The sequence below is a fragment of the Trachurus japonicus genome, chromosome 16, assembly GCF_045865225.1.
Source record: "Trachurus japonicus isolate A0001 chromosome 16, Traja_1.0".
Classification (NCBI taxonomy): domain Eukaryota; kingdom Metazoa; phylum Chordata; class Actinopteri; order Carangiformes; family Carangidae; genus Trachurus; species Trachurus japonicus.
In genome coordinates, this window is record NC_140922.1 from 29,072,335 (window position 1) to 29,094,013 (window position 21,679).

Below are 21,679 nucleotides of genomic sequence, written 5' to 3' on the forward strand. Positions count from 1 at the left end.
ACTTGGCAAGTGGGTTAGCATGTTTTTTTATGGGCGAGTGAGTTTAATTTCAGTACCGCTAACTGCCACATGTCGTCACTTCTCCTCACTGGTACCTTGAGTCTGTGGCTATACCCATGGACCTCGGTTACATTTGCTAACTATGCTAATTATGCTAATTGCCCAACAATAGCCTATAAGTTAGCATCCGGCAGTTTCTGAATGCTGGGGACCCATAGGCCTACTATATATTTCTAACACAAAACTTTGGGATACTCTACATTTCTGGGTTCACAATGGGGCCTTATGGGCTGGCAAGTAGACTATATTCAACACCTGCTGTGCCACTGTCGTCTTACCAACTTCACTATATCCAACACACAGCAGCTCACTGTCTGATCAGTTTGTGTCCCTTGTCAAACAAGACATGCAGATGTAATAGAGGGTCCGGGTGCACTCACTCACCCATACAGGACGTGCAAACAGGTTTGCCAAGCGATCACTGATGTCTTGGCATGCCATGCGGGAGACCAGGGTTCGAGCCCCACCTGGGGCAGTCCGTGCTGAAACACTCTAACACTATGAGATAATAACGGAATGTTACGAGATGGAGCTGTTTTAGAGGTAAATTCATGCAAAACTGCTGATGTGCGTTCCCGTTTGGGGCAGTTTTTCAGCAAGCAGTCTCTCTCTCACTAGGGGCAAGGCCAGGCGACATGACAGGTAGAGCAGGGGAACGGGGATCTGGAGGGCGGCCTGGGGGCTGAGCAGAGGGGTGTAGGGATTCTGGGGGGAGGCGAGGAGGTCAGGCAAAGTCTGGGGGTCGGCCTGAAGGCCAGACAGAAGCGCACAGAGAGTCTGGGGGTCTGCCCAGAGGCTGGGCAGACGGGCGATGCCACTTGCGGGACTGGGGACCGGGGGGGCGGCTGGCCGCTGACTGGAGTCTCAGGACAGAGATGGGCTGGGGTGCCAGTTGGACACTAGTGGCAGGAGCCGGACAGACCTTCGGCTGGACACTGGCGACAGGAGTCGAGCGGACCACCGGCCGGACGCTGGATACAGGCGTCAAGCACTCCAACTGCTCAACACTGGAGGCAGCAACCGGACGGGCCTCCGGCTGGACACGGAATCAGGGGCAGGGCACTCGGCCGGCTGGACACAGGAATGAGGGGCCGGTTGAACCACCAGCTTGACACTGGAAACAGGAGTGGATGAGCCCCCTGACTGGAGGCTGGGAACCTGGGACTGCTCGCCACCAGGTTGGAGACAGGAAACCCCGAGCTCTGGCACATCAGAGCTGTGGGACGCTGAGCATCGGCGTCCTCGCCACCTATGTCTCCTCCTCGGTACCCTGACCTCCACGGGAGAGCTGGGTGCTGCATCATGTGAAGCAGGAACAGGGGTGGCGTCTGCCGGGACCCCCGACGCCGAAACAGGAGTGGCGTCTGCCGGGACCCCCGACGCCGGAACAGGAGTGGCGTCCAAGGGCGACTGCAGCTCAGGAAGAGGTGCTGGAGTGCTGCAGTTCTGGAGGCGGCCTGACCACCAACGAATCACGGGGAACCGGGGTCGGCCGGACCACCGACTGGACATGGGGTGCAGGAGTCGGCCGGACCGCCAACAAGGCACAGGGAGGCTGGGGTTGCTGGGGACGAGGCTTAGGCTTCTGACGGCAGCGAGAGGAGACGCATCTGCTGGGCTTCGGGGAGTTGGTGGCAGTTGGGTTGTGGCTAGGCAGGTGGGTCTTTAAAACCTGACGCCGAAAATACTCAAAAAGAGTAATTTGCTCCGAACCAGAATCTTTGGGCAGGACGCTGGATTTAGGAGGGGAAGGCTTGGAGGCTTCGGGAATGTTGCCGGAACCAGTGCATTGAAAACGGTTGAGCTTACCCCGGATAATGTCCAGTCGAGGAACAAAGTGGCTCACCCATGGCCTCTCTTTGAACCAGAGCTGTTGATGAGGGGGAGATGCCATGAGGTGGGCCACAGTCCGTTCAAACTCAGAAACTTTCTGTTCAAAAAGTTTGACTGAAATTATCTGACCAATTTAGAATGAGATTCATTGATAATGAGACATCTGTGTTATCCTGACAAAAATTGTAGTTGCATTGTTTATTGCAACATTTTTTTTCTTGTGTTATAGTCCCGCCTCCTTGTGGATTACATAAATGAGATTTTCTAACCCTGATAGAGTTTAATCTGAGTTACCACAGCTGAAGACATAACCTCATCCCACTGATCAACTTTAAGAAAGGTAATTTTGCTATATTGTCTCCTTTGAATTTACATGAATTTAAGATGAATGTGTACATATTGTATTGAAAAAATAAGATAATGAAGGCATCAGTGACAAATACAGACCAATACAGTGTACTATGACAGATAAACAGATACTATGGTTATGGTATGTCTTTAAAAAGAGAAACGATTCGACTACTCTCTAAACTTACGTAATTAAAGGCAGTGCATCAAAGTTGTTATTAAGATTTAGAAAAAATTGAAAATTAATATTTTTAAAATTTTTCTGTCACAGGCTATAGGTTCAAGACAAGGATGGAGATCAATAATTCAACAGATCTTTCTGATGGAAATGACTCCTCTAATGCTTATGACGATGACTCCATGTCTAACTCTGCTAAACTGAGAAAGTTTCTCAACATCTTCTCCATCATTGGTCTTTGTCTGGCCTTCGTTGTTGGTGTGCTGGGGAATGGAGTGGTTATCTGGTTGACCGGGTTCAAGATGAAGAAAACAGTTAAAACAGTTTGGTTCCTCAACTTGGCTGTGGCCGATTTCCTCTTCACAGCCTTCCTGCCCCTGTATGTGACCACCATAGCCCTGGATTTCCACTGGCCATTCGGCAACTTCATGTGCAAAGTTAACAGTGCTTTAACCTTCCTGAACATGTTTTCCAGTGTCTACATCCTGGTGGTGATCAGTGTGGACAGATGTGTATCTGTTGTGTGGCCTGTCTGGGCCCAGAACCACCGAACTGTACGCAAGGCGTCCTATGTGAGTCTTGGTGTTTGGGTCCTGGCTCTGATTTACAGCACTCCATCCTTCATCTTCAGGGACACAATGTCAACTTCTGATGGAGAGAAAATCTACTGTTTCACCAACTTTTCTCTTTCCAATAATTCCACAAAATCTGAGTTGGTGCAGTTACGTCGTCGGGCCATGACCATCACCCGTTTCCTCCTTGGATTCCTTCTCCCCTTCACTGTCATTGTCTCCTCTAATGCTGTGATGATCCATAGTCTTAGGAGGAACCGCACCCTGGCCAGGCGCTCTAGACGCCCCTTTAAGATCATTGCTGCTGTTATCATCACTTTTTTCCTGTGCTGGGCTCCCTTTCACATCATGGGCTTAATGGGGTTGCTTCATTTTACAGTCAGTCCAACATTCGGCTATGTTCTTGATATTGGTGTCCCTATATCCACCACCTTGATCTATCTCAACAGCTGCATTAACCCACTGCTGTATGCGTTCATAGGCCAAGATTTCAAAGATAAAGTTTGCAAATCCATCCTGAATGATTTGAAGACTGTCTTCCAGGAGGAAGAATGATGCTCTTGTGCTCACACTGTTTTCAGTCTTTCACTGTGCAAACAATATTTTCTCACTGTGTGTGTGGCAACACCACAGAATCTACTTCCTTTGCCTATAGCTACTACAAGCTTTGATAAACATGTTACTAATGTGTAAACATACTTCTGTCCGCCTTGCTATATAAACATATGTTATTGACTATACAATATTATGTGTAAAGTAGAAGCTGTACTTTAAACTTAGCTTGGTTTGATCATTCTTTGACCACTTTTTGTTTGTTTGTTTTTCTTGAGGAGACATGTCTCTGTCCTCCATTCTCAGTATTTACATGTTCTGCTGTGATCTGACAATGTTAATGTATATGTGGAGATTTTGTTCATAAGACATCATAATGAGCTTGTTGCAATTGAATAAACTTTGAATTAATTTGTCACATACACAAAACAGTAGGCCCCTACATGTTGTATGACTCTGGTACTTTTAATATTTACCTGTCTTTAATCAAATAAAAACAATGTACTGGTAAAAATGATCTTGTTTTTCTTCTTTTTTGGTGTGTTGACTACCATGAATTTATCACTTTTATCTCCATCAGCCACATCTACCAGAATTAAAGTATTACGACATATTCTTACATGCATATGTGTTCATTTTATGATAGAAGACTGCTCTACTTTATTTGGTGTTTAGGTTTTTTTGATGCAGCATCTGTATGGTTTACCTGTTTCAAGAGGTCCATCGGGTTGCTGCCAGGCAACTTAACTTCTCATAAAAATTGACATGTAGGCTACACATATTTATGTGTGTGAATATTGTGACATGAAACTGTTTATAAAAACTTATTTGTAATCTATTTTGTGTTTTATTGCATCACATGATGTTGATTATTATTATTATGAACTTCTTCATTAATGTAAATTTACCAGCAGACAAAGCTGTTGTACAATATAATTTCAAAACTGTGCTGCAGACCCAGGACCAAAGCTTTATATGGAAATAAAGTAATTTTTGTTTTACCAAATCTTTAACATCTTTTCCTTAACCGTGTAACTTTTGAGGTAAATTTCTTTATTTTTTTGATTGACTGATTTTTTAAAATGAATTATCCGACCAATTTAGGATGAGACACATCAATAATAATACTTATTCTAGGGTCTAGGTCTTCTAAATATTTTCAAAATATAGCTAATCTTGTGTGTGAGTTTAAAAGTTCAGTGGAAATCTGATTAAGAGTGCAAACAGGAAGAAACATGCAGATAGCCAGGACTCAAATATATATTTTTTTAAGATGGGGGTTTAATCAGGCATCAGCACAGTACGGATCTGTTTAATTTTTCTATGTCGATTATAAATTACAACCTTTAAACTCATACATTTAAAGCAACATTGCAGAGTTTATCGGCCTTCAAATAATGTTTCCAGACTCATTGCAATGGTAGAAAAATGGTTAACAGGATGAATGGTGCTGCCGCTGCAGCCTGAGCCGGGTCGCGTCGGCATGCACTATGTAACTTCCCTGCACGGGTCGGATCACGGGTCGGATCAAATTGGTTTCTTGCAATTTAAAGGTGATAGCTACAAGTTTAATTCCTCCTGGCCAGTAGGTGTTCCACTCACACTGCCTGTGTAGGTACCAGATTGGCTCGGCTGCCAGATCGGCTCGGGGTCCTGCACTTGCAGATGACGTCACGCATGTCACAAATCGTGATTGGTTGAAGCTCGGAAAGTTGGAAGAAACCATGGAAACACAAAATGTTCGGCAAAATTGGCTCGTGGTCGGAGCATGGATGTATTATATTATCGTCGGAGAGCGGTGTTTGCTAAGCGCTGCTAACGTTGGGCTAGTGCTAACACGGAGCTAACAGTAACACAGACAGCAACACTAACAAATGATTATACACGAAGAACAAGGGTAGTACGGTGTGTGTGTGTGTGTGTGTGTGTAGCGTTAGCTTCGTGCTAGCCACGAGCACAGACACAAGCCGAACTTTTCTAACTTTATTAAACATTGTTCAGCAGTACTACAAACATTTTGTGTTTCCATGGTTTCTTCCAACTTTCCGAGCTTCAACCAATCACGATTTGTGACATGCGTGACGCCATCTGCAAGTGCAGGACCCCGAGCCGATCTGGCAGCCGAGCCAATCTGGTACCTACACCTGCTCTCGCTCCAACCTTCTGTTTTACTGGTTGCCAGTTGACATAGATATAGTATATACGTAGATGCCGCCTCTGACGCTGCTGCCCATTGGAACGGATTGTCGCCGCCGCCGCCATCTTCAGCAGGAGGTGTCTAACTTTTAGTCTACAGAGGCAGAGGTCTATCACTTAATTTTCAACCGATTTTCAAGCCGTTTGTTTTAATATAAATACTACAATTCAGGTAGCTACATAACTCAGGTTAGCAGTTAGGGTTCATGTAAGTGCCATGAAATTTATTTAATATGGCCTAGCACAATTATATAGGTAGCCTACAGTGGTTTACACTCACTCGCCGGCCTCATCACCATGGCAACCACAAACTCACAACTACCACAGCCGGGGGAAACAGCTGATAAGCCACAAAATAACAAACTATTGATATATTAACTACCGGTATATGCACTAAATGTAACACATATCCCATCCTATGATACGTTACGTTAGTTTCATTTATGTCAGACAACTTAACTACATCAAATTCAACAAGTTCATAACAGTTATATAATATAAAACAACTTATTACTTGAGAAAAGTTATTCCATGTCTCTTCGTTTTGGCGTTTCTTTCATGGGAACATCCGTACGTGGCACAAAAGGCTGGCATTTTGCCAGATTCACAGCTGTCAAACCCTCTGACCGGTCTGACTATTGACTGCTTGACAGGAGGAACTACTCCTCAAGATGGCGGCCGTGAGACATTCCAAACAAGCCCGAATGCGGCATCTACGTATCCACCTTTTTCCGAACGTCAAAAACGTAGCCTGTTTTGCCGGTTTTGGAATGTTATGGCTGGATTGCACCAACAAGGTTTAATTTAATCTAAGATTAGCTCTAATCAGAGATTAGTAAAACTCAGTTTAAAATGAGTTAATCCATGTTTAAAATTAAGCAGAGCTCTGTTGCACCATTTAAAATTAATCTCAGTTTAGTAAAACTCAGTTTAACTGAATTTAAACTGAATTTAAACTGATTTAAATCAGTAGGGACAAGTGTGTATAAAGGAAACTAATTAAATATGCGAAATGGAGTTTTGTTCGTTGCAGTTTGTAAACAAAACATTCAAGCTGGGCGGGCTCAACTGTGTAGACTAGCCTCCTGCCACTGACAGCAGCAGTCAAGACAGCAGAGGAAACGAAATACAGTCTGGGCCGATACCCGCTGTCACCAACACGGAGCCTCTGGTTTTGTTTTGTTTTTTAAACAGGAGAGCCGAGCTGGGAAGACGGTGTTAGCGGTGGATGCTAACCACTACCACTAGCCGGATTTAGCATCGAGCTAGCTCCCCACAACGGTCCTCATACTTGTTACCAGTCGAGGCTTTAGTTGTCAGTGATGGTCAGGAATCGGTCTGCAGCTCCAGCGCTTCACTCAGACTGTACTTCTTTCTTTTGTCCTCCTGACTGCTGCTGCTGAGAGAGAGGGAGAGACGTGCTAGCACTCGTTAGCATCAGAGACAGCTAGTGCAGCTAGCAGCCCTGAGCTGCAGTAGCTTCACCTGAGCTCCGTCAGAGAAAACACCGTCTCTCTCCGCCCAGAAACATCTCTGTGCGCAACAAAACAAAGCAAAAGAGAGAAAATTGAGAGACAGAGCCTGTCTCTCAATTTTCCTCAAGGAACTTCATAATTTTGCTCACTCCAGCTCAAAAATGCAGCCATTGAAAAAATTAAACCTCCTCCACTGTCAGTTTAAAATTAACCCTAGATCACAGTTTAAACTGGAGTTTAAAGTTCTGGTGCAACAGGATTAAAATTAAACTTAGTTTAGAGTAAAAATTAAACTGAGGTTTAAAGGGAGGTTTAAATCTAATCTGTCTTAATTTTGAACTAGGTTTAAAGTTTAGTGCAACAGAATTTAAACTTAAACCATGATTTAATCTGGTTTTAAAGTTAAACCTTGTTGGTGCAATCCAGCCTATGTTTACGTTTCCATGGTAAATGCATGGATTTTTTTTTTTTTTTTCCCCCAATGAAAATCTGTAAAACGCATGGATCATCACAGCAGCTTTTAACAGTGGATATCACACAAATTGACATCTGTGTTAAAAGCCAGCGTTAATAGATCCATGCGTTTACCGCAACTATGACAACGCCTGAAAACCATGGAAACGTAAACGTAAAATTCCACCAAACCGGCAAACCGGAAGCCAGTTTTGACCATAGATGACGTTCGGAAACTTGTGGATATGGCCAGTTGACACATGACATCAACATTCTAATGCTGTTGCCACAGAGATCATTCCATGCCGACGTTGCCCATGGGACCCGCCAAAATGTATTGAACAATTATTTATATACTTTTTAGAAAAAATTCAGTAAAATTAATACTTTTATTCTGCACCCCTCTAGACATTCTGTGGATGCATTATTTTTGAAAAATGTATCCTTTTGACAAAAAAGTTGTAGCTATGACCTTTAAGATATTTCCATTAATTTTTGTACTAAATTGCAAAATAGAAGGACACCATTCCTTCATCTTTAACCGATTATCGGAGGTCGGGCTGCGGACAGGCCGTGTAACGAGCAGCTGGAGTCGTTGCCTGGAAACCACTGAGCCATACGCACGCTAGCCGAGAGGTCAATGACCACTTGGCCAGTGGGTTAGCATGTTTTTTTATGGGCGAGTGAGTTTAATTTCAGTACCGCTAACTGCCACATGTCGTCACTTCTCCTCACTGGTACCTCGAGACTGTGGCTATACCTGCGGACCTCGGTTACATTTGCTAACTATGCTAATTATGCTAATTGCCCAACAATAGCCTATAAGTTAGCATCCGGCAGTTTCTGAATGCTGGGGACCCATACTATATATTTCTAACACAAAACTTTGGGGTACTCAACATTTCTGGGTTCACAATGGGGCCTTATGGGCTGGCAAGTAGACTATATTCAACACCTGCTGTGCCACTGTCGTCTTACCAACTTCACTATATCCAACACACAGCAGCTCACTGTCTGATCAGTTTGTGTCCCTTGTCAAACAAGACATGCAGACGTAATGGAGGGTCCGGGTGCACTCACTCACCCATACAGGATGTGCAAACCAGTTTGCCAAGCGATCACTGATGTCTTGGCAAAACGGTTTGCTTGGTTCTCCGTGCCGGAGACCAGGGTTTGAACCCCACCTGGGGCAGTCCGTACTGAAACGCAACGCAGAGGGCCAGATTAACATCAGCTACAGTGGTGCCGTGACCCGGATGCCCTGGGCGGAGTGAGTTCAGCGGGGGTGAGTGTAACGGAAAGTCTGGGTGCACTCACTCAGCCATAAAGAAGGTGCAAACCTGACTGCCAAGAGGTCAATGACCGCCCAGAGCATCCGGGTCACGGCACCACTGTGACCCGGACAATTAAAGGTAACAAACCTACTGCTAAAACTATAGGGATTATGGCAATGGGCCAATTTGCCAAAATATTGAACTATCCCTTTAATTACGTAACTTTTGAGGTAAATTTCTTTATTTTTTGACTGAAATGATCTGACCAATTGAAGCCAATTTGCACGTTTGCAAGTAAACAGAGAAAAACGAGGTTGGGGGAGCCTGACGACGGAGGTTGGCCGGCCGAGCAGCTCTGCAGACCGGCTGCTGCCTCTGTGATGTCGCGGTCATTGCTCCACAGGTATATTTGGGATCTAAACAGTTAGCCTACTTTCTCGCATGAAAGAATATTAAAACTTTAAACAAAAGGAGAGCAAGTGACGTCGTTGTTGTTGTTGCTGCTATGCGGGATCATGTGCCGGATTCTGATTGGCTGACGTGGGCTTGAGCTTCTCGCTACAGTGCCACCTGCAGGTTTGGCATGCTCTTGACGGCATATATACACAGGTTAGTGTAAACGAAAACTTTTATGAAAACGGACTTGTGTGCGCGCAGTTATTTTTGTAGAGAGGGTGAAATGTCTGTTTATGAAAATAGCCGGACACGTTGCCCATGGGACCCGCCAAAATGTATTGAACAATTATTTATATACTTTTTAGAAAAAATTCAGTAAAATTAATACTTTTATTCTGCACCCCTCTAGACATTCTGGCGATGCATTATTTTTGAAAAATGTATCCTTTGACAAAAAAGTTGTAGCTATGACCTTTAAGATATTTCCATTCATTTTTGTACTAAATTGCAAAATAGAAGGACACCATTCCTTCATCTTTAACCGATTATCGGAGGTCGGGCTGCGGACAGGCCGTGTAACGAGCAGCTGGAGTCGTTGCCTGGAAACCACTGAGCCATACGCACGCTAGCCGAGAGGTCAATGACCACTTGGCCAGTGGGTTAGCATGTTTTTTTATGGGCGAGTGAGTTTAATTTCAGTACCGCTAACTGCCACATGTCGTCACTTCTCCTCACTGGTACCTCGAGACTGTGGCTATACCTGCGGACCTCGGTTACATTTGCTAACTATGCTAATTATGCTAATTGCCCAACAATAGCCTATAAGTTAGCATCCGGCAGTTTCTGAATGCTGGGGACCCATACTATATATTTCTAACACAAAACTTTGGGGTACTCTACATTTCTGGGTTCACAATGGGGCCTTATGGGCTGGCAAGTAGACTATATTCAACACCTGCTGTGCCACTGTCGTCTTACCAACTTCACTATATCCAACACACAGCAGCTCACTGTCTGATCAGTTTGTGTCCCTTGTCAAACAAGACATGCAGACGTAACAGAGGGTCCGGGTGCACTCACTCACCCATACAGGACGTGCAAACCAGTTTGCCAAGCGATCACTGATGTCTTGGCAAAACGGTTTGCTTGGTTCTCCGTGCCGGAGACCAGGGTTTGAACCCCACCTGGGGCAGTCCGTACTGAAACGCAACGCAGAGGGCCAGATTAACATCAGCTACAGTGGTGCCGTGACCCGGATGCCCTGGGCGGAGTGAGTTCAGCGGGGGTGAGTGTAACGGAAAGTCTGGGTGCACTCACTCAGCCATAAAGAAGGTGCAAACCTGACTGCCAAGAGGTCAATGACCGCCCAGAGCATCCGGGTCACGGCACCACTGTGACCCGGACAATTAAAGGTAACAAACCTACTGCTAAAACTATAGGGATTATGGCAATGGGCCAATTTGCCAAAATATTGAACTATCCCTTTAATTACGTAACTTTTGAGGTAAATTTCTTTATTTTTTGACTGAAATGATCTGACCAATTGAAGCCAATTTGCACGTTTGCAAGTAAACAGAGAAAAACGAGGTTGGGGGAGCCTGACGACGGAGGTTGGCCGGCCGAGCAGCTCTGCAGACCGGCTGCTGCCTCTGTGATGTCGCGGTCATTGCTCCACAGGTATATTTGGGATCTAAACAGTTAGCCTACTTTCTCGCATGAAAGAATATTAAAACTTTAAACAAAAGGAGAGCAAGTGACGTCGTTGTTGTTGTTGCTGCTATGCGGGATCATGTGCCGGATTCTGATTGGCTGACGTGGGCTTGAGCTTCTCGCTACAGTGCCACCTGCAGGTTTGGCATGCTCTTGACGGCATATATACACAGGTTAGTGTAAACGAAAACTTTTATGAAAACGGACTTGTGTGCGCGCAGTTATTTTTGTAGAGAGGGTGAAATGTCTGTTTATGAAAATAGCCGGACACGTGCAAATTTAGTCTTTCAGTTCCTTGCCCGATTATTGTGTTTTGTCAAGGTGTTTTGTTCTCCTGCCTGTCGTGAGTTATTAAAACTTCATTTTGCAAGTACCAGCCTGTGTTAGCTCCTGCATTTGGGTCCACCTGCTTCGTGCACCCTGACACAAGGTACAGGATGTGTTGTGTTGTGGTTTCCTAAAGTATAGAAATAAACAATACATATAATGTTACAGAATAAAAGTAATATGACTGAACTAAACACACAAACGGTAGGCCTACTACCCAAAGAATGCAGTGAAATAACAACTGAGGTCAAATAATACTCTCTAATGGCTGAATGGGGGCGCCTCAGACCATTACAATCTAACTGTAATAAACGTAAATATCGTCAGATATAACAACCATCCATGGTATGAAACACTCAGAACAGAATCATATGTTTAGAACACATATATAGAGGAAGATGAACACATCAATATGTTACAACCTATACCTACCTACCTACCTACCTACGTATCTATCTATCTATCTATCTATCTATCTATCTATCTATCTATCTATCTATCTATCTATCTATCTATCTATCTATCCATCCATCCATCCATCCATCCATCCATCCATCCATCCATCCATCCATCCATCCATCCATCCATCCATCCATCCATCCATCCATCCATCATACTCCACCGGAAGAGCAAAACTGGCTTACGTTTTTGCCATTCTGAAAAAGGTGGATATTTCTGAGTCTATTCTCCTCCTGTGAACTGTTGGACGACAGTTTGTGTCCTTTGTGATCATGTGACCTCTTTAATTAACTTCCGAGCCATGATCATGCATTAATCCTTAAGTCCATACAATGCAATTTATGTATAAACATGTCTAATCAATTTGGTTTGTAATATATTTGATTTCTAGAAAAATCCCCTAGCACCAAGACCTCCAAGATGAAACCCATAGAAGAAGGGATGGAGGATGATGTGTTCAAAGACCCCGCTCCCTCTGAGTCTCAGTGTAAACCCGGCACGTCCACTGAGGAAGTGTAATGTGGTGTAATGTAGGTGTGTGTGTCTGCTTCACATCCTTGAGCCTGATTGATCACCAACATGACTGATACTAATCTAGAGGTCAGATATGTTTGTGTTCATGTTTAAATTGGTGTCTCGTTTATTTACCCTCTGTAAAACACAGAAGTTTGATGTAGTTTTATGCTCTAAATGTGAATCATAGTACATTTCCCCTGCTCTATAGACTGAAAATAGGTAAAGGTGTGATCAGTCTGTATTTATGGGAGTGGAGCGCCCCCCTGTGGTCACAATATGTAATCTTTGCTTCAGGACCTCTGAGAGAGAAATAAAACCTACCAAAGGGAAAACAAACTTCTATTCCAGAGGCTGTTTCTGCTTTTGTTATGTCTGGAGACATCAATATAATATTGACTTTATAGAAAAGACTTGAAATAAATGTGTTCATTTTGTGTGAAGATTTTTCTATCATTTTTTAATTTAAGTAGAATTGACCCTTTGTTGGCCTTCTGATTGGTCTGCTGATCCACCAATCAGAGCGCTTCTCCCCATGTCACATGTTGCACAACATTCTAAGGTTGGACAACCCTGGAATGAAACCCTATGAAACGAGATAGGTAGACAGCAATTTTTTTGGCAAAAACTACTTAATAATTTTTCAATATGGTTAAAATGTGCCTGGGGTTCCTGCAATAGCAACTCACGATATCTGTAACGTATTCCTGGAGTCATTTTTATCCCATTCCCCAAACCTAAGACATCAATAAACATAGGCTACTTGGCCCATGTGTACTGTATAACATATTACTTTAACCTTCTGTTAGTTGAGCTTAATAATAGGGTTTGGGGGTGGTCCACTAGGGGGAGCTCTAGGCATAGGTCAGGGGTTAACTGCAAAGTTTTGTTTGTTGTTGTTGTTGTGTGCAGTGAGCCTGTTTTTCCCTGGCTGTACTGAAGTGCTATTGAAGCTCATTCATTCTCCAGTCCACTCTCTGGTCGTGTTCATAGACAGAGAAGATCTAATACCTTCAAAGTTATCTAGCAAACGTAACATTACCGCTGCTAATGTCTTTTGAACTTTGTGAAGTTTTACGAGGAGAAACGGGAGATCGGCGGAGATTAGGCGTTAGCTTGTAGCTAACGTTAGCTAGCGTCGTTAGCTACTAGCTAGTGAGTGACCAAAACAATGATTTTCCCCATTTTTCGGAAAAGTCAGGTAATGCCCGTTCAATCGCTATTGAGCCACGTCTGTCCTCTATCATGGACACTATTTTTCTGATGCATAAGTTAATTAAAATTTTCTTTACAAGCAATTTAAATCTGCCTAATTTTCAATGGTTTCCAATGGGAGTTAACCCTTCCGTGACCATTGTTTGTCCAACCTAGCAACAGTAACCGTGGGGGGCGGGGCCTTGACAAAGGGTCAATTATCACCTCTGATAACTTTTAGGATTTTACACAGGAATCAGTAATATATTAACGAACTTGTGAGATTGTTGGTGTGTGTAATAACCATACTGTATGTATATTCTCTGTGCAGTCACTATCTTTTGTTACTTTTTGTCTGTTCAGTTATAACACACCAAGATAATTAAATGTATGTTTTATGGATAATAAATTATATCACACAACTGCAACTATTCTTGTGTTTTCTGAGAACATCTTTTACATTTATATTTTTTAGTCAAGTCTGATAATTAGTTTAAAATGTAAACTATAAATAAATAAATGGTCTTGATTGTGGTTATTAGTGATTTATTTATGACTAGTCATCAATTAGTAAATTTGCATAAACTTTATAACTTCTAGACTTCACTATTGCAACAGTCTTAATTTTTTTTATTCTTATAAGAGCTTATGGGATTTAAGACAAAACTTTCACTTTGATGCTTTCAGTGCAACTTAGAAATACTCTGTTTTAAGATAATATGCTTTGTGAACACTGGCTCTGATATCTTCTCGAAGAACCACAAACACTACACATAATTTAAATGATGGCTCATAGAAGGACATTTTTATGGATACCAGCACACCAGGAGGAGGCTAATGGGATTTCTTGGTTTCCCTCATCAAACTCATAAAATACACAATCCAACAACTCCTAAACGCTCAAGTTGTGACCTGCACATTCACCACGCTATGAGTAGGGTTGGGCATCGTTTGGATTTTAACGATTCCGATTCCGATTCCGATTCCGATTCTCTATTTCGATTTCTGTTCTAAACGATTCTCGATTCCGATTCTTTGAGGTGCAGGTCAACAGGTCACAACTTATTTCACAGGATGTTTTTTTATTTGACAAACTCTTCACACAGGCCATTTTTGCATGCATGCTTGGACTTCAAACATGCATCTTACACAGCTTGTAAAACCTCCAAAAGGCCTCCAAAAACAGATTTAGCCAACTATGGTATTCAATTAAAAGGGAGGGTCCCTAACTGTAACTATAAAACTGAAACTTGGCAAGCAGTCTAACATACAAAGAGCTGCAGAACAGGTGAATGTATATGCAACAAAATAAAACAAACACTGGAGCAGTCATGATGACAAATCAAAAACAGTTTTTGTTTAAGAAGATAATCATGTCTGCCTTCTCAGGCTGAGGAGGTCTGTACACTAGTGACGCGCGGTGCGGGTCAAGAAATGTTTACTTTATTTGCGGGGCGGGGCGGGTCATTAAAAAAACTGATAATGAAGTCCAGAGTGTGTTATCAGGGGCACGCTGATGTTGACGGGAAAGCCGGCGGAGGTGTGAAGGAACCGGGTGAGACCAAGAAATCCCATTAGCCTCCGTAGTGTAGCTCTGAGCAGCTCGCGGCTCTGCTCCACCGTTCTAAAAATAGCTTGCACCGACAATTAAAGGTAACAAACCTACTGCTATGACTATAGGGATTATTGCAATGGGCCAATCTGCCAAAATGTTGAACTATCCCTTTAATTATGTAACTTTTGAGGTAAATTTCTTTATTTTTTGACTGAAATGATCTGACCAATTGAGAATGAGACACATTGATAATAAGACATCTATGTTATCCTGACAAAAATTGTAGTTGCATCGTGTGTTGCAACCTTTTTTTTTCTTGTGTTACAGTCCCACCTCCTTGTGGTTTCAACATTAGATAAATTAGATTTCAACCCTGACGGAGTTCAGTCTGAGTTACCACAGCTGAAGACATAACCTCATCCCACTGATCAACTTTAAGAAAGGTAATTTTGCTATATTGTCTCCTTTGAATTTACCTGAATTTAAGATGAATGTGTACAGATTGTATTGAAATAATAAGATAATGAAGGCATCAGTGACAAATACAGACCGATACTATGACAGATAAACAGATACCATGATTATGGTATGTCTTTAAAAAGAGAAACGATTCGACTACTCTCTAAACTTACGTAATTAAAGGCAGCGCATCAAAGTTGTTATTACGATTTAGAAAAAATAGAAAATTAATATTTTTAAATTTTTCTGTCACAGGCTATAGGTTCAAGAAAAGGATGGAAATAATTAATTCAACAGATCTTTATGATGGAAATGACTCCTCTAATGTTTATGATGATGACTACATGTATAGTGATGACCTTGATGAGCTGAGAAAGTCTCTCGACATCTTCTCCATCATTGGTTATTGTCTGGCCTTCGTTGTTGGCGTGGTCGGAAATGGAGTGGTTATCTGGTTGACCGGGTTCAAGATGAAGAAAACAGTTAAAACAGTTTGGTTCCTCAACTTGGCTGTGGCCGATTTCCTCTTCACAGCCTTCCTGCCCCTGACAGTGACCACCATAGCCCTGGATTTCCACTGGCCATTCGGCAACTTCATGTGCAAAGTTAACAATGCTTTAACCTTCCTGAACATGTTTGCCAGTGTCTACACCCTGGTGGCGATCAGTGTGGACAGATGTGTATCTGTTGTGTGGCCTGTCTGGGCCCAGAACCACCGAACTGTACGCAAGGCGTCCTATGTGAGTCTTGGTGTTTGGGTCCTGGCTCTGATTTACAGCACTCCATCCTTCATCTTCAGGGACACAGTGTCAATTTCTGATGATGAGTACTGTGTAGACACCTTTGTTCTTTCCAATGATGACTTTGATTCGGAGATGTTACATCGTCGGGCCATGACCCTCACCCGCCTCTTCCTTGGATTCCTTCTCCCCTTCACTGTCATTGTCTCCTCTAATGCTGTGATGATCCATCGTCTCAGGAGGAACCGCACCCTGGCCAGGCGCTCTAGACGCCCCTTTAAGATCATTGCTGCTGTTATCATTATTTTTTTCCTGTGCTGGGCCCCCTATCACATCATGGACTTAATAGATTTGCTTCATTTTACAGTCAGTCCAAGATTCTACTATGTTCTTGTTATTGGTTTCCGTATATCCACCACCTTGATCTATCTCAACAGCTGCATTAACCCACTGCTGTATGCGTTCATAGGCCAAGATTTCAAGGATAAAGTTTGCAAATCCATCCTGAATAATTTGAAGACTGTCTTCCAGGAGGAAGAATGATGCTCTTGTGCTCACACTGTTTTCAGTCTTTTGCTGTGCAAGCAATATTTGAAGAGTTCATTTGCAAAAGCAGATAAACGCCATTTAGAAAAAAATGTTCTTTCCGATTTTTCAATTAAGCTTTATTTTTTTGAGATCTGGTCTGTTTTGTTGCGTCTCATCTCCTTGGTCAAAGCCACTCAACTTTGGATTGACTGATATAACCTGGTGTAAATAATAATTTAAAACATTTTGGGAAATTTTGAAAAAACTGAGTTATCTGCTTTTGAAAATTAACTCTTCATTTTCTCACAACTGTGTGTGTGTGTGGCAACACCACAGAATCTACTTCCTTTGCCTATAGCTACTACAAGCTTTGATAAACATGTTACAACATAGTACTGTCAGCCTTGTAATATAAGAATATGTTATTGAAGATACGATATTATGTGTAAATTATTGAAAATTATGTTTTCTTGAGGAGACATGTCTCTGGCCTCCATTCTCAGTATTTACATGTTCTGCTGTGATCTGACAATGTTAATGTATATGTGGTGATTTTATTCATAAGAAATCATAATGAGCTTGTTGCAATTGAATAAACTTTGAATTAATTTGTCACCAACACAAAACAGTAGGCCCCTACATGTTGTATGACTCTGGTACTTTTAATATTAACCTGTCTTTAATCAAATAAAAACATTGTACTGGTAAAATGATCTTGTTTTTCTTCTTTTTTGGTGTGTTGACTACCATGAATTTATCACTTTTATCTCCATCAGCCACATCTACCAGAATTAAAGTACTACGACCTATTCTTACATGCATTGCATTTTATGATAGAAGACTGCTCTACTTTTTTTGGTGTTTAGGTTTTTTTGATGCAGCATCTGTATGGTTTACCTGTTTCAAGAGGTCCATCAGACTGCTGCCATGGCAACTTAACTTCTCATAAAAATGGACATGTAGGCTACACATATTTATGTGTGAGACTGCAGATGTGAATATTGTGACATGAAACTGTTTATAAAAACTTATTTGTAATCTATTTTGTGTTTTATTGCATCACATGATGTTGATTATTATTATGAACTTCTTTATTAAAGCAGATATCAGTGGAATGTTTTTGTTAATATAAGTCCTAAATAGTCCTATTTTCCGTCAGCAATCACTTACATGAAGTATTTCAGCCTAAACACGAGTCTCTCCGTCACTCTGCTCTGCTGTAACCCGAGGAGAAAATTTTCCTTGTGGGATACAAGTGTTATCCAATGAGGGGAGAGAACGGCATGAAGGGCTGTGTGTGCAGCCAAGGGATGCGCGTGAATGTGGTGACGTAGCACGAGGACCAATTGATGCCTGACAAGGGCGGGGGCTGCTAACTCATGGTGCGTTCAAGGAAACTCGTACTTTGTGTTTTTCCTTCCTGTGAAGTCATACCAGTTCGATCTGGTACGAGTTCACGGGTCGGAAGTTACGAGTGGCCGTTATAGGGAACTTTCACAGACAACAGGACGGTAAAAACACGAGCTACGGGTTACCTGGAACGCTACCAAGTCGTAGTTGTGACTTGAAGCTGTAACTTACGGTTTCAAAAGCCTGCCTTGAACACAGCATTAGCCGAAACGGCCGTGCCACTGATATCTGCTTTAATGTAAATTTACCAGCAGACAAAGCTGTTGTACAATATAATTTCAAAACTGTGTGCTGCAGACCCAGGACCAAAGCTTTATATGGAAATAAAGTAATTTTTGTTTTACCAAATCTTTAACATCTTTTCCTTAACCGTGTAACTTTTGAGGTAAATTTCTTTATTTTTTTGATTGACTGATTTTTTTAAATGAATTATCCGACCAATTTAGGATGAGACACATCAATAATAATACTTATTCTAGGGTCTAGGTCTTCTAAATATTTTCAAAATATAATCTTGTGTGTGAGTTTAAAAGTTCAGTGGAAATCTGATTAAGAGTGCAAACAGGAAGAAACATGCAGATAGCCAGGACTCAAATATATATTTTTTTAAGATGGGGGGTTTAATCAGGCATCAGCACAGTAAGGATCTGTTGAATTTTTCTATGTCGATTATAAATTACAACCTTTAAACTCATACATTTAAAGCAACATTGCAGAGTTTATCGGGCTTCAAATAATGTTTCCAGACTCATTGCAATGGTAGAAAAATGGTTAACAGGATGAATGGTGCTGCCGCTGCAGCCTGAGCCGGGTCGCGTCGGCATGCACTATGTAACTTCCCTGCACGGGTCGGATCACGGGTCGGATCAAATTGGTTTCTTGCAATTTAAAGGTGATAGCTAGTGTAGCAAGTTTAATTCCTCCTGGCCAGTAGGTGTTCCACTCACACTGCCTGCTCTCGCTCCAACCTTCTGTTTTACTGGTTGCCAGTTGACATAGATATAGTATATACGTAGATGCCGCCTCTGACGCTGCTGCCCATTGGAACGGATTGTCGCTGCCGCCGCCATCTTGAGCAGGAGGTGTCTAACTTTTAGTCTACAGAGGCAGAGGTCTATCACTTAATTTTCAACCGATTTTCAAGCCGTTTGTTTTAATATAAATACTACAATTCAGGTACATAACTCAGGTTAGCAGTTAGGGTTCATGTAAGTGCCATGAAACTTATTTAATATGGCCTAGCACAATTATATAGAGGGATTACCAGCCTATGTCACTGACGTTCTACTGCGCATGTCGCCTGCAGAAAGAGAGCAGCAAGAGCCGTGATCATGTCTTTTTGTGCTGTTAGTTGCACTAATTGTACTGTTCTCTCTATGTGTTTTGCTCTTGCGTGAACACAGATTAAACAGCCAGCCAAACTCCTTATTCAAGAGCCAGGAAGTGAGCGGCTTGCTCCTTTAATATCTTCTTACACATAAGTCAGCATTTCTGACTGCACTGAATTCGGTGTAAAACTAGAAAAGAAAGATACAAAAAAGTGTCTTAATAAACAGTCATGTAAATATCAGTATCAACGTGTTGACTGCTTCATATTAACTCAACAGGTATTAGCACAGCAGGCTAGAAAACAAGGCAACTTAGCAGGTAAGTATACACACTGCTGTCACACAAGCACGGCATTAAACCGTTACTTTTATACACAAAATACCCTTGAAAGATATCAACACATCTTATCAAACCTGTAAACTATGTGTAACACTTACAACCATTGCTTTCTGAGAGATAACTGCATTGATGCGGCCATGAGACGATGTACACACACTCGTTTTTCCTCTCGTTTACGTGTTTACTTCCTACATCCGGTTCGGGAGATTTTCAAAATAAAAGCGCCGGAAATACATATAAACGTAGAAAACAGTAAATTAACATTTCAATGTCATTTTGAGTGTCTTTTAAACATATTAAACATAGTCAGGGCAGAACACTCCCCGTCTGGCATTTACTGATGCCACTTAAGACTTAATTGTCCTGATTTGACCTCTGGCTTTCCTTTGCCAGGAGTAAGACCACTTCAGTGACAGGCCTTAAGAATGTCTTTACTTTGTCATGTGATGTTGTCCTGACCTCAACTTTGCGGACCTTCCCATCACCGCTTGGACTGGTAGATGTGACCAGACCCATAGGCCACTCGTTGCGGGGGGAATCACTCTGTTTAAGTAGCACAATGTCTCCGACTTCCAGGTTGCGACATGCTGTGTGCCACTTACGCCTTGGCTGAAGGGTGTGGAGGTATTCAGTTCTCCATCGACTCCAAAACTCATTGGCAAGTGCCTGCACCTGTCTCCATTGACACTTGAAAAGATCCTTTTCCCCGAAACTGCCGTGTGGAGGAGACACACCTGGTTTTTGGGTCAAGAGCATAGCAGGGGTCAGCAGCATTGGAGAGGAGGGATCGGAGGAGACCGGGACTAAAGGTCTGGCGTTGATTATAGCACACACCTCTGCCATTAAAGTACAGAGCACATCATGAGTCAGGTGAGCATGTTTGGTTCGCAGCAACATGGCATCGAGTATCCTCCGGGTCACGCCAATCATGCGCTCCCACACCCCTCCCATGTGGGATGCGTGCGGGGGGTTGAATTCCCATGTGCAACCATTCTCATGTAAGTACTTCAAAGTGCTGGTTTGCTTCGGATCATCTGGTCTCATGCCCAGTTCAGAACTGGCTCCGATAAAGTTTGTGCCCCGATCTGATCTCCCAGGGGCCGAAAACGTCCAATCCTACATAGGTGAATGGCGCTGATGAGCTCAGGCGCTCTGGAGGGAGGTCGGCCATCTTTTGGACCTCAAGTCTTCCCCTCAGCTTGCGGCAGGTTACACAACGATGAAGGATTGAACTTATCAGCCTCTTGCCAGCAACAATCCACAGGCCTGCAGCCCTGATTGCACCCTCGGTGAATTGTCGCCCTTGGTGTTCAACTTTCATGTGATAATGATTCACCAGTAGTGTTGTTACGTGACTTTGTTTCGGGAGAATGATTGGATTTCTCACCTCTGGACTGATTGATGCATGTCTCAGACGTCCTCCGATCCGTAAGAGGCCATAATTCATGGATGGATCGAGGTTCAGGATTGTACTTGTTCTTGAAATTTCTCTGTCTTCTTGCAGTGCAGTGTACTCTTCTGGATAAGCATCTCTTTGAACAGACGTGAGTATGAACCGCTTGGCTGCTGTCAGCTCTTCTGGAGTATGAAGTCTGCTGCATCGATGCCATCCTTCACATGTAGCTGGTGAGTCAGATCTGAATGAACGAGTTTGATGGATCAAGAAGGAAAACTGCTCTCAGCAAAGACCCCCAAGTGGAGAAGCGTTGGAAGCGTCCTGAGGTAAGTTTACATTCACTGATGCAGGTAGCAAGGGTGGTCACTTGGGGTCTCACATCT

At 42.7% G+C, this 21,679-nt stretch overlaps 3 protein-coding genes across 3 annotated transcripts in view; all 3 read left to right on the forward strand.

Moving 5' to 3' along the window:
• The window catches only part of popdc1 (popeye domain cAMP effector 1), a 42,015-nt gene extending 29,586 nt beyond the window's left edge, over window positions 1-12,429 (forward strand). Inside the window, exon 8 of the mRNA XM_085803013.1 lies at window positions 12,225-12,429. Coding sequence (XP_085659139.1) covers window positions 12,225-12,352 — 128 coding nt within the window. The 3' untranslated portion in view covers window positions 12,353-12,429. The remainder of the gene's footprint in view (window positions 1-12,224) is intronic.
• Window positions 2,236-3,546, forward strand: LOC146972604 (chemerin-like receptor 1). Its single transcript, XM_085803400.1, has one exon. It carries the CDS (start codon window positions 2,533-2,535, stop codon window positions 3,544-3,546), a length of 1,014 nt encoding a protein of 337 aa, XP_085659526.1. The 5' UTR covers window positions 2,236-2,532.
• A 3,400-nt stretch (window positions 12,430-15,829) lies between the features above and the next one.
• Window positions 15,830-16,844, forward strand: LOC146972605 (chemerin-like receptor 1). The gene has a single exon (XM_085803401.1). It carries the CDS (start codon window positions 15,830-15,832, stop codon window positions 16,835-16,837), a length of 1,008 nt encoding a protein of 335 aa, XP_085659527.1. The 3' UTR covers window positions 16,838-16,844.
• Window positions 16,845-21,679: the final 4,835 nt, after the last annotated feature.